The sequence below is a fragment of the Nomascus leucogenys genome, chromosome 8 (genome assembly GCF_006542625.1).
Source record: "Nomascus leucogenys isolate Asia chromosome 8, Asia_NLE_v1, whole genome shotgun sequence".
Classification (NCBI taxonomy): Eukaryota; Metazoa; Chordata; class Mammalia; order Primates; family Hylobatidae; genus Nomascus; species Nomascus leucogenys.
In genome coordinates, this window is record NC_044388.1 from 46,284,562 (window position 1) to 46,297,891 (window position 13,330).

General features: G+C 49.6%; 1 protein-coding gene across 3 annotated transcripts in view; it reads left to right on the top strand.

Moving 5' to 3' along the window:
* The window catches only part of GPAT4 (glycerol-3-phosphate acyltransferase 4), a 47,212-nt gene extending 34,387 nt beyond the window's left edge, over positions 1–12,825 (top strand). For 2 of the 3 annotated variants that reach the window (XM_003269624.3, XM_030817171.1), the window contains exons 7-13: positions 7–100; positions 670–785; positions 2,200–2,255; positions 2,776–2,861; positions 6,486–6,614; positions 6,700–6,779; positions 8,715–12,825. In XM_003269624.3, the coding sequence (XP_003269672.1) occupies positions 7–100; positions 670–785; positions 2,200–2,255; positions 2,776–2,861; positions 6,486–6,614; positions 6,700–6,779; positions 8,715–8,823 (670 nt within the window). In that variant the 3' untranslated portion in view covers positions 8,824–12,825. The remainder of the gene's footprint in view (positions 1–6; positions 101–669; positions 786–2,199; positions 2,256–2,775; positions 2,862–6,485; positions 6,615–6,699; positions 6,780–8,714) is intronic. The other variant, XR_004031323.1, reaches the window with a different exon arrangement.
* Positions 12,826–13,330: the final 505 nt, after the last annotated feature.

Genomic DNA, 13,330 nt, shown 5'->3' on the forward strand with positions numbered 1-13,330 from the left:
ACCCAGGGAAAACAGACCAAGAAACGGTGGCATCTGCGTGGCCAATCATACCTCGCCGATCGATGTGATCATCTTGGCCAGCGATGGCTATTATGCCATGGTAAGAGCTCTTTCCGGTGCGTTCTTGAGGCAAGACTTCCTGCTTTAGACTGGTCAGGGCTAGGAGGCTCCTGGACCCTTCACATAAACACTTTTATGCGTGGGCCAGGCCCCCACCTTACTGTCACTGTGGGGGCTCTGTGGGACTGTGATAGGAGATACCCTGGGCAGAGTGATTGTTGAGTGTGGCTGGAGAGGATGCTGAGGGCGGTCAGGCAGACCAGCAGCAGGAGAGGGAGTTGCTGGCAAGGACTGTGTCCAGGGCATCTGAGAATCTGCTCAGGGAGAGGCAGTTTTACACAGGGAATCGCGCTACTTTAGAATTTTAGTGTTTTGTCTTAGGGGTTTCAGTTATGTTTTTAATTACCTATTTCTAGTATTACTGATTAAAAGGAGAAGTTTAAGATTTGGGGAGTCTTGGTAGTGGTTTCTTGGCAGTGAGCAACCTTCAGCCAGCAAGCGTTAGAGGTGAGAAGTTGGACTGCTTATTTTGTGAGATCTGGTGCTTCCTAGTGGGGAGATTTGTGTGAAGATGGCTTCACTACTAATGAGTCCTGTGCCTGCGCTTAGGTGGGTCAAGTGCACGGGGGACTCATGGGTGTGATTCAGAGAGCCATGGTGAAGGCCTGCCCACACGTCTGGTTTGAGCGCTCGGAAGTGAAGGATCGCCACCTGGTGGCTAAGAGGTAATGGACAGAACACTGCTGTTCTGCTTGGCCAGTTAGAATGCTGAAAAGCTGTCAGGGTGGTTATCCCTCCACAGTGCAGTTACGTGCCTTCTATCATAAGCCTATACTGCTTTCATAATAATTTTTTCCTAAAACATGAGATTTTAAAAGTGGCTGGGTGTGGTGGCTCATGCCTGTAATCCCAGCACTTTGGGAGGCCAAGGTGGGCGGATCACTTGAGGTCAGGAGTTCGAGACTAGCCTGACCAACATGGTGAAAATACAAAACACAAAAATTATTGACGGGCATCTGTAATCCCAGCTACTAGGGAGACTGAGGCAGTAGAATAACTTGAACCAGGGAGGCAGAGGTTGCAGTGAGCCGAGATCGCGCCATTGCATTCCAGCCAGGGCGACAGAGTGAGACTCTGTCTTAAAAAAGTATAGAAACCCTAATATTATTTACCAAGTTAATAATGTTTCTTAACCTTTTTTTTATTCATTGTACCCATCGTAATAAAGAAAATACGAATTTTTACTTCATTTGAAACCTCAAAGTGAATTCATTTATCACAAATAAAAAGAAATCTAAGGCAGTGGAACAAAGTACTACCCTGTTTTCAAACTTTAAGAAGGTGAATCTGGTGTAAGTAATGCAAAGAGATTTGCGGCAGACAGAGACATCAAGACAGTTGAGACCAAGCCACACATGGTGGCTCAGGCCTATAATCCCAGTGCTTTGAGAGCCCAGGAGTTCGAGACCAGCCTGGGCAACATAGGGAGACCCCATCTCTACAAAAAATTTAAAAATCAGCTGAGCGTGGTGGTACGCTCCTGTAGTCCCAGCTACTTGGGAGGCTGATGTGGGAGGACCGCTTGAGCCAGGGAGAGTGAGACTGCAGTGAGCTGTGGTTGCACCACTGCATTCCAGCCTGGGCAACACAGGGAGACCCTGTCTCAAAAAATAACAAATAAGAAAAGACAGTTGAGATTATCTTCCACAGAGACAGATGAACCCTCCCCTAACTCCCTTTGCTACATCTCAGGGACAGAGCATTGAGCCAGCAGGGCTGGGCCCAGCTTCACAACTGTTACATAGTCTAGTGACACAGGTTTATTGAGGGGGCCATGCCCAGGCCTTGTGGCAGGTGTCTCTTTCAGGTGGCCCCCAGGTTGAGTGGCATCGTTGGTGCTCCGATGTTCACACAGAATTGAACAGTTCTGTGAATTTAAATGGTAATCTGATTTTTCTCTATACATATACATTTTTTCTTGATGAGCATTAGATTATGAGTTTAAAAGGATACAGTCATGCTTGTTAACTTTTTATAATCGAGACTAGTGTCACAAATAAATAGGTTATTTATAAACATATTTTGACAATGATGTGTATAGGGTTGTCTGACCCTTCATTTTATTTTCCTCTTTGAAAGACTGACTGAACATGTGCAAGATAAAAGCAAGCTGCCTATCCTTATCTTCCCAGAAGGTAAGAAGGGATTGGTTGCCACGAAGCGCTTCTGTGGGGAGTGCGGGAGTGTGATGCTGTTGTTTCCTGGGAACCAAGGCCCTCAGCCCTTGTTGGGGTTATCTGTTTTCACTGAATAATGTTAGGTCCCCTTTAGGTTGGAAGTAGGACTAAAAACTCAGGCAAGTTCAGAATTTGAACTAAGAATGCCATAGTGTGAACTCCCCAAATGCAGGAATTTCTTCTGTAATGTTTCAGCTCCTCACGGAGCTCGTGGAGTCCTCCTAAAGCCACTGCACGTCTCTGCTTTATCTAGGCTGTGTGTATGAATCAGGGAAAGTGGTCCTGTAGAAAGAGAATCAGAGGCACCATCTTGCTTGTCTCTGCTAAGTGTTGTTTTTAAGTTAGGGAGATGACAGATGTATCTTACTGGAGGAACCATTAGAAGAATTTTTTCTATTATACTTAGTCTTTAAGAAATGCCTAATATCTGGGGTAAAGGGCCAACAGAAATAGCATTTTATTGTCTCCTGCATTTTAGGAACCTGCATCAATAATACATCGGTGATGATGTTCAAAAAGGGAAGTTTTGAAATTGGAGCCACAGTTTACCCTGTTGCTATCAAGGTACAAGACCTCCGATGGTACACACTGTCATTACTGGAGCTGCTGTGAGTGGGGCACAGCAGGAGGAGGTAGAGGAAGGAGCTGGGGTCACCAGTCTGTGGTCGATGCCCTCAGCAGTGGCGTGGGGCTGGGTTGACGTGGGTCAAGTGCTGCCGGAGGAGGATGGTGAGTGCTCAGCACCCCCTTAGAAGGGCCTGGGGAGTGTGGAATGGGGGACAGCCAGATTCCCGCCTGCATGCTGCTGCCGCAACCATTCGGGAAATGGCAAGCCCTTCACTTCTTACCTTGCTTCATAAACCTAGCTGGAATGTAGGCCCCTCCACATGGAAAGGTGGCTGATTGCCGGGCCCAGTGGTGTGGTTTCAAGCTGGATTTTTGCATTTTGGGGGAGCCATGAGGATGGGGGGGGGTCCTTACTCCAGTCCAGTGGGAGAAACAGCTTCACTGCTTTTAGTTGTGTCATCTTTTAGACCTACAGCAGCTCCTAACAATGAGATGGACCCTGGGAGTTTATCTAATGTATGTCGACCCTTTAGGAACTGCTCCTCTAACCCTTCAGACACCCAGAGCTATAAGATGTGATTAGCTAGTCATCTGCACTTTGTTCCTCCCCGCTCTTACCCTCTTCACATCCACCAGGCCTCACATCATGACACCTACAAAACACAGGCCGTCCTCAGTGTGGTTAAAGTATTTAGGCTGCAGCCTAAGAGCTCGGTAAAATGGTGAGCAGATATGAGTCAGGCTTCACGCTTAGAATTTCTTTTGTAGGGGACTGCGGGTTGTCTGCAGAGCATTCTGTAGAGTTGGTTCTGACTTTCTTTTCACCTTGCCAGTGCCACTGGAGAGGTGTTGCTCCTGGTGAGGCCGATGCTCACCAGCCTCTCACTGTTCATCATTTAGCTGGAGGACCAGGCCAGGGATGGCAGATGAATATTGCCTGCAGGGGACTCTGATTGACAGGCTAGGACTCACCAGAGCCTGAGGATCCTGTGTCTGGAAACAGCAGGAAAGAGGAACATAGTCTGGTAGCAGAGTCTGCCTTGGGTGTGGGAGTGGGGACTGGCATCTGCATCCTGCATTCTGGCAAAACGAGGACAGGTGCTTTGCAGTGTGACTGTGAAGCTGCTGGATGGAAGCCCTTACTGCTGCCTCCAGAACAGCGGCCCTTGAACTTAGGCTGCAGGGATTGTTAAAATGTAGATCGCTGGGCCCCCACACCCGGGGTTTCTGAACTTCCCATTCTTTTTCTTTTGAGGCAGGGTCTCAGTCTGTCACCCAGGCTGGAGTGCAGTGGCACAATCATGACTCGTGCAACCTTGACCTCCCACATTCAGGTGATTCTTGTGTCTCAGCCTCCCAAGTAGCTGGGATTACAGGTGCATGCCACCACACCCGGCTAATTTTTTAATTGTTGTAGAGACGGAGTTTCACCATGTTGCCCAGACTGATCTAGAACTCCTGGACTCAAGTGACCCGCCTGCCTTGGCCTCTCAAAGTGCTGGGATTACAGGCCTGAGCCACCCTGCCGGGCCTTCTGAGTTTCCATTCTAACATGTTCTGGGTGGCATTGATGGTGCCAGTCGGGACTACACTGTGGCGGCCACAGTTCTGAAGCAGTGGCTCTTAGCTGCTGTCGGAACACGAACCCTGAGGAGTTTCTGCTCCTCTCCAAAGTAAAATGCTTATAAATTTTAGATACATTTCCATTCAGTCCACAGAGTAGAGCCCATGTATGGCTAAGAACATCTGGTCTACAGATTACTGGTTTTTGTGAATTCTTTACTGGTAATCAAACTTGGATAACCTTAGCGATTTCAAGGCTTTTCTTATATTTCCACCGGAATCCAGCCATGACCTGATGTGAGGAGTGTGTCGCTGTGTTGAGCTTCTGCCTTGTTTCTCTGTCCACACACACTGCCCAGTGTGGAATAGAGAATCAGCCCAAAACAAAGGGTTCTCACACTCCTGTGACATCAGAATTTCCGTCCATATCAGGCTTTATAAAATATAACGACATGACCAGATGCGGTGGCTCACGCCTGTAATCCCAGCACTTTGGGAGGCTGAGGCAGGTGGATCACTTGAGGCCAGGAGTTCGAGACAAGCCTGGCCAATATGGTGAAACCCCGTCTCTACTAAAAATACAAAAAAATTAGCCGGGTGTAGTTGCGGGTGCCTGTAGCCCCAACTACTCGGGAGGCTAAGGCAGGAGAATGGCGTGAACCCGGGAGGTGGAGCTTGCAGTGAGCTGAGATAGCACCACAGCACTCCAGCCTGGGCAACAGTGTGAGACTCTTGTCTCAAAATATATATATATATAAAATAATAAAATAAAAAAATAATACTTTCTTTCTGATCATACACATTGCTTAGTTTTAAGAACTTTATTTTCCCTTGTTTCTGTTGGTATTATAATAACACATTAAGCCTTCTGTAGTTAAATCTAAATTTCTTAGCTTCTATAATTAAGCCTAAATTATCTTCATTTTTGTAGTTAGGGCCACAGTCTTGTCAAAATTATCCAGTTTTTATACTGTGGATCATAAAACTTAGGCTGGAAAGGCCTAAAAGATCATAGAGTTCAACCCCAGCCCAGCCCACATGCAGGACCCTGCCCTGGGCTCCTTCTCAGGCTTTCCCAGGGAAAGGACATTTTTGATGTTGTTGGCAGCACGGCTGTGTGGCATAACTCTTGAAATTCTGGCTCCTTTATTTTTCCACTCTGGTCCTGGGTGTTTGCACAAGGTCAGCCTACTGCCTTGTGTACAGGATCCCTTCAGACATTCGCTGGCAGCACCAGGCACTTTGTCCAGGCGTTCTCAAGCACCCGGGTCCTCCTGTTGCTCCTTGCACAACTTCCTCCAGAGCTTACCTACCCTGCTCACCTGCCCCTCCAGCTACTTGTTTGGTGAGAATGTGGGTCACAGCTGCAGCCACATTTTCTGCAAAATAGCAATGAAATAATGAAAGGATCTGATACCTGCTTCATGGTAGATGCAGGCCTGTGTGGTTGAGACCTCCCAGGGCTGTCAGCGTGAGCACAGAGCTGCCTCCTGAACAGACGGCTGACTTTGTTGGAAGTGTAAATGTAGAAGCTTTCTAATAGTTTCCTCCCTGGTCTGGGCACCAGAAATCATATTTAAAAGTTGGTGTTTGTATAAGAAAATACCTTTATTTCGGGGAGGTACACTAGATGAATGACAGGATGCTGGGAGGGGAGAGGTGGAGCAAGTGGGAAACATTGGCGGTGGTTGAATCAGGGAATGGGTACATGGGAGTGCATGATCCTTTTATCCCTGGTTTTGGAGATGTTTGAAAACTTTATATTAACCTATGAGTAAGACCTGAAACTAATCAAAGAGGGAAGACATTTGCTTGAGGCAGGCTGTCAGGGGAGCCTTCCTTACTGATCTGTAGCAGAGGCCGGGTCCCTCGGGGGAGATCAGTGTTGCTCACAGAACCGGCCACGTGGAGAGGGGCTTCCGCAGTACTCATGCAAGGTCAGGGAGCAGCACCCCAGTACCAGCACGGCCCAGTGGAGTCACTGACAGCAGTCACTGTGGACTCGCACACGTTATGAGAACTACTCACGTCTTACCTCCAGCTTTCCGTTGTTTTCAGTATGACCCTCAATTTGGCGATGCCTTCTGGAACAGCAGCAAATATGGGATGGTGACGTACCTGCTGCGAATGATGACCAGCTGGGCCATTGTCTGCAGCGTGTGGTACCTGCCTCCCATGACTAGAGAGGTGAGTGCCCACCCCAGGCAGGTCTGCACCCGCTCTGTGTAACGTCAAGCTGGGGCTGAGCAGTCTCATTCATTCTTTCTTACAGGCAGATGAAGATGCCGTCCAGTTTGCAAATAGGGTAAAATCTGCCATTGCCAGACAGGGAGGACTTGTGGACCTGCTGTGGTAAGTTTAGAGCCAGGCCTTTTCAGCTGAGTTTCTGCAGCAAATGCTGTGTCATTGACTTCATTTACATATCATTCCCCCTGGTGTGGAGAATTAAACTTGTCAGCTCTAGAGAGAGCAGTTGGACTCTCCCCGAATTCCAACCCAGAAGTGCCCCGTGCTTCCTTGACCTTGGGGAACCTGGATCAGGGATGCCTGGACTGAGGCAGTTGATTCTGTGTACCTTTCTGGGGTTTGAACCAGTCTTCCAGGACACCTGGACAGTGCCCATCTCTGGGTGGGCATGACCTGCTACTGATCTGAAAACCTCAAGAAGGAAGGAGGACTTTCCCTGGTCCCAGTATATCTGGCAAAATTGAACCATTCTTAGAAACGCAAAGGTCGTGTTTGTTGTATTCAGCTTGTTACCTAATAGAGCAGGATTGACATACTTTTTCTGTAGTCAGTAAATATTTTAGGGTTTGCAGGCCATATGGTGTCTGTTGCAGCTACTGATCTCTGCCATTGTAGTGTGAAAACAGACAGTCTATAAACCAATGAGCATGGCTGTGTTCCAATAAAACTTTATTTACAAAAACAGGTATCAGCTGGATGTGGTCCATGGGCTGCATTTGACCAGCCCTTATACTAGAGCATGAGGTAGTTTTATCCCAAACAGTAGGAGACTGACAGGGGTGAATGCTGGTTCAGAGAAAGTTTTCCACTCTGTAGGGCATTTAGGTTTAAGAGCCAAGGGTCAACCGAGGAGAGCATTTGACTTAGATGGGCATTATCTATGAGAAAAGAAAGGGTAGAAATTCACATCGTAAACTCAACTGTAGAGTCTCAGGGAATAGATTGGCTGTCAGATGATGGCCTTTTAAAAAATGCTAGCATGGATTGTGCACTCACTGTGTGCCAGCCACCAGGCTGCTGGGGTCCTGTGTGATCGTCTCTTTCACCCTCACAGTAGCCGCAGCCCTGTAAACAGTGTTCCCGTTTTACAGATGAGAAACTGAGACTCAGGTTAAATCACTTTTTTCCAAAGTCATAACATTAGCACTGGAGCTAGATTTTGAACCCACATCTAACAGACTTTTAGAGCTTGAAGGTTTAACTTCTGCCCCATGTTCCCATCTCTGAAGTTTAACAAAGACAGAGTTCCCATCTCTGAAGTTTAACATGCTTTTAAAATCCATGCCTTTGCTATGGATTTTAAAGGGTGTAGCGGAGAGACTGAAAGCGGGCTTGGATTTTTATAAGTTGTTGAAGATGGTGATAATTCTAGAGTGTAGGCACGGAGGGGGCCAGCAGGCGAGACGGAATGGGACTGTAACGAAACAATCCCAAGTCTGGTGGGTTGGTTTGGGGCTGCTGCAGGGAGGCACTGGGGCAGTGGGGCTGGAACTCTGAGAGGCAGCCCCGGAGGTAAACCTCCATTCCTGATGACATTCTTTTTTTGAGCATGGAAGAAGTCAGAACACGCGTTACCCCTTGCGTTAGCTCTCTGCATGAGTTTGGAGTATCCCTGGGTCTGAATTAAACAAATGACATTTTACAGATCGATTTTACAGATACGTTATGAGTCGATATTTCTTAAAACATGTCTACCTTCCGTAATGCCAGAATTCCTCCTTTTCCTTTGTGAGGTGAAGATGAATGTTAGAGTAGAAAGAATTGTAAACTCCTTGGTAGGTTTAAGCAGTTACCAAGTACCTTGAATGTGAGTAGTAAATTCTCACCCCAGGGCAAGGGTAGACCTTTTGAGATAGAAAGGGTTGATATTGGGAACCCAGAGCCCCAAATCCCCTGAGGTTGTCTTGGTGAGAGTGCCACGGGTTACCCTGTTTCTGGCAGGTTTTTCTTGGTATTTGGGCAGCACGGTGCATCTCCCATGGTGTGAGGGTAGCTGGGAGCCCTCTTGGCTGTTACTACATCCAGCCTTTGTCTCTCCAGGGATGGGGGCCTGAAGAGGGAGAAGGTGAAGGACACGTTCAAGGAGGAGCAGCAGAAGCTGTACAGCAAGATGATCGTGGGGAACCACAAGGACAGGAGCCGCTCCTGAGCCTGCCTCCAGCTGGCTGGGGCCACCATGCGGAGTGCCGACGGGCTCAGAGCTGGAGTTGCCACCGCCACCCCCACTGCTGTGTCCTTTCCAGATTCCAGGGCTCCCCGGGCTGCTCTGGATCCCAGGACTCCGGCTTTCGCCGAGCCGCAGCGGGATTCCTGTGCACCGGGCGCAGCCTGCCCTTGGTGGTCTAAACGGATGCTGCTGGGTGTCGCAACCCAGGACGAGATGCCTTGTTTCTTTTACAATAAGTCATTGGAGGAATGCCATTAAAGTGAACTCCCCACCTTTGCACGCTGTGCGGGCTGAGTGGTTGGGGAGATGTGGCCACCGTCTTGTGCTAGAGATGGCGGGACAAGAGTCTGTTATGCAAGCCCGTGCGCCAGGGATGTGCTGGGGGCGGCCACCCGCTCTCCAGGAAAGGCACAGCTGAGGCACTGTGGCTGGCTTCAGCCTCAACATCGCCCCCAGCCTTGGAGCTCTGCAGACATGATAGGAAGGAAACTGTCATCTGCAGGGGCTTTCAGCAAAATGAAGGGTTAGATTTTTATGCTGCTGCTGATGGGGTCACCAAAGGGAGGGGAAGAGGCCAGGTGGGCTGCTGACTGGCCCATGGGGAGAACGTGTGTTCGTACTCCAGGCTAACCCTGAACTCCCCATGTGATGCGCGCTTTGTTGAATGTGTGTCTCGGTTTCCCCATCTGTAACATGAGTCGGGGGGAATGGTGGTGATTCCTACCTCACGGCTGTTGTGGGGATTAAAGTGCTGCGGGTGAGTGAAGGACACATCACGTTCAGTGTTTCAAGTACAGGCCCACAAAACGGGGCAGGGCAGGCCTGAGCTCAGAGCTGCTGCACTGGGCTTTGGATTTGTTCTTGTGAGTAAATAAAACTGGCTGGTGAATGAACTGGGGGACTTCTCCCTTTACTTTCTCCCCTGGCTGTGGCCCTGAGTAGCAGGCTTCTCGTGAGGATTCCCGTTCTCTTCTGGGAGCACGGCCCTGAGGCTGCAGAGAAGCCACCTGACTCCTGGAGCGAGGAACCCTGCAGCTCAGAAGGTGAACGGCTCGTCTCAGATGCTTGCAGATCTTTGGTTAATTTAGAATTTCCAGCACAGACATGGATTTCTCCAGAGATTGGGGGTGTGTGCGGGTCGCTGATGTGAGGCCTAGGGGAAGCAATGAGTAAACTCCAGGGTGGGGGAGGAGCAGGGGCCCAGGGAGGGCTGCAGAGGGGCAGCGGGGGCAGGGCCTGTGCTGCATGGTGGCTTCTGCAGGGGAGGAGCAGGGGCCCGGGGAGGGCTGCAGAGGGGCAGGGTGGGCAGGGCATGTGCTGCATGGTGGCTTCTGCACAGCCAGAGCAGGCACCACAGGAAAAGAGTCGGCCACTGGTGCCTGCTGTACAGTCACAGTGGAGGCAGAGCCAAGGCCAAGCAGCCCCTGTGGGTTCTGGGGTTTCACCAGTTTCATGCTCCTCAGCTCCCCATTCATGCCCCACCAGCCCTCACTTGGGACCCACACTCCCTCGTGGCACAGTCATGAGGCCTCTCAGGATTTTGTGCCTATGGTGCTGAGTGTCACGTCCCCAAGGTCGCCCTCTGGCCTGCAGTTCACGGAGGGGGTGGGTGTGAAGCTGTGCTCCTGGGGCTGCAGACAGATCCACTTTGTCACGTGGGGACCTGCTGGGTTGGCCCTGCAATCTCCCTTTCTCTGCACCTGCTTGTGACCTCCCCGGGAGAGCCTCCTGTTTCCTCACCTGCCCTGTTGCCAGCCGGGGGGAAATCGTCTTTTTGCTCTCAAATGAAGGCTGAAAAAATAAATAAAGTAAGTGTTATGACTAATAACAGTCTCTTAGGAACTGTTTTACAAAATGCTTAAGAATGAAAAGTGATTTTCAGCTTTTATAGGTGATGTTTACAGTGTTTGTAAACCAACTGGAGGGATCAGTAATTGGTCTTAAAGATCCGGTTCTCTTTTAAAAAGTTCATCTGAAACTTTATGATTTGTTACTTTCGTGATTTGCATAGGTATTTATATATATACACACACACAGGTTTTGCTTTTGTCTGTCTCACATTCAGCACAGCTGTCTGCGGCCCCTGCTGGCAGGTGTGGCCGCACCTGGTGTGAAGTCACGTGGAGTCAGTACTGTGGAGGGCCGGGCAGTGAGGAGAGGACTGACTCACCCCTGAAGAAACGAAACCTCCCCTTTCTGTGTATGCCTTTTACCATCATCCAGGTGACTGCTCCATCCTTTTAAATTAGGGGTCCTGCAAGCCCCAAGTGACCCATAGTCAGAATGTCTGGTTTGGGGTAACCGAGTTGGTCTTATGGGGCAAAACCTCAAGACACTTAGAAACATGCAAAGTACAAAATAATGTGTTCCCTCCTGTTACCCCAGCGATGGTGGGGCTGAGCTGGGAATGACAACCAGTGGTGTAATGAGTGGAAAGTGCTGGCCAGCTGCTAACCCCGCTCCAAGCCTGCTGCACCTCACTTCTCTGCATCTGTCACCTGAGTCATAATTAGGTACTTGGCTAGATGACCTCAGAGACCCCGTCCACCTCTGAATTTTCTGTTTTTAAGCCCATAGCTCAAACTTTGGCTTTGATCTCTGAAGTCGTCTGGGTTTGGAAATACAGGAAGTCAGCTTTGAATCCATTGCTTCTCTAAAACATCAGGGCTAGTGGAACTAACCCACTTGAGGGTGACTTCAAGGGCTGTAGGCAGCCGTGGGGCTGGGGCCATACTGCTCTCAGGCTGGGCAGTGTCTTCATTGTGGATCTCAGACAGCCTTTTTTACTCAAACATGAGACTTTCCACCCACCAGTTAGGGAACTTTTTTTTTTTTTTTTAAACACAGAGTTTCACTCTTGTTGTGCATGCTGGAGTGCAATGGCACAATCTCAGCTCACTGCAACCTCTACCTCCCGGATTCAAGTGATTCTTCTGCCTCAGCCTCCAAGTAGCTGAGATTACAGGCATGCACCACCACACCCAGCTAATTTTTTGTATTTAGTAGAGACTGGGTTTCACCATGTTGGTCAGGCTGGTCTCCAACTCCTGACCTCAGGTGATCCACTCTTCTAGGCCTCCCAAAGTTCTGGGATTACAGGTGTGAGCCACTGTGCCCAGCCAAGAGGGAACTTTTTAATAAAGCTAGTGGGATTCCCTTGACAGCAGAACCAGCCTTGGGACTTGATGCTTCACCGTGTCAGAATCCGTCCATGGTGCTGCCTTTCAGAGAAGAGGCTTGATGTGTGAGGGGTCGGGGGAGTGCTCCAGATCCCTGAAATGCCCCTCCCAGACCAGTGACAGGCATTTTTGGGTGCCATCGTGTGACCTTCCCGGCAGAGCAAACAGTGGGCACTAACCCTGTTGTCCTGTGGAAATCTGAGTCTCTGAATCCTGCCATTTCCTTTCTGGAATTGGCCAGGAACTTGATTTTCTGGGCTAGTGCTTGCTACTGTCCCCTGACGCATGAAGGATCCCCCTATGTCATAGGTCCCACCTGCCTGCTGTGCATCCCGGGTGGCCAGACTCGGCTTCTCCAGGTGCACTTGTCCCGGGTGGCCCAGCCCGTAGGCTGGAAGGGCAGCTGCAGGTGCACTGCCTCGCGGACAGGTTAGGAGACGGCCACGCAGCCATCCGTCTTCTACAGCACACACCCCGCTCTCCCCCCCCCAGTCAATATGTCTCTCTCCGATGGGAAAGTTAATAAATTTTGCTCTAGATTAAAAGTATTGATCATTTCATTTGTAAACGATAAATAAAAAGGGGGAACTTTTCATTGCGCCAGGGGTGGCGCCTGGCGTGTGTTGCGGGGGTGATTGCACTGGCTGCCGGGGGGTGGGCTTCTCATATGCATTCTGGCCGGCCAGCTGCATTGATTTCCTATTAGTCTCCCAGCACCACCCAGTAACACATCATTTCAGTACCTGCTATTAATGGTCTTTTGATAAATAATCACTTGTAAGTCAATACATTTTTATTAAACAGTGTGGCTCTTTGATTTATTAAAATCCGACTGTGTTTGTCTGGGAGAAAAGGGATGCCGAATTGAAGTGGAGGTTTTCATACATCTTCCTGACGCGGAGCAGTCACCACACACTCCAGAGAAAAACAATTGCATTTTAACAGAAACAAAACGGCCGAGTTTGGAACTTGGGCCCAGGGAAACTTTATCTCCGTCAGCCTGAGGCTTACTCTGCAGGGATCAGCTGCAGGCTGGAGGGCGCCGAGTTGAGAACTTCGTGTTGGCCTCCAAGAGTGCCCAAGTGCCAGGGCTGGATGCCCCTGCTGGGCTGCGTTCTGGGATGGCACCTACCGGCCCTCTCCCAGCTGGGGATGCACCCTGGGGCAGGCACCCTTTGCCAGCAGACATCTGGCATCAACAAGAGAAGCTCGTATGGCAGGACCCTTTAGCTTCCTTCCTGGCCAAATCGCCACCAGAGTCACCTGTGGCAGGAAGATGTGCCAGAAGACAGTCTTTTGCAGCAATTGGG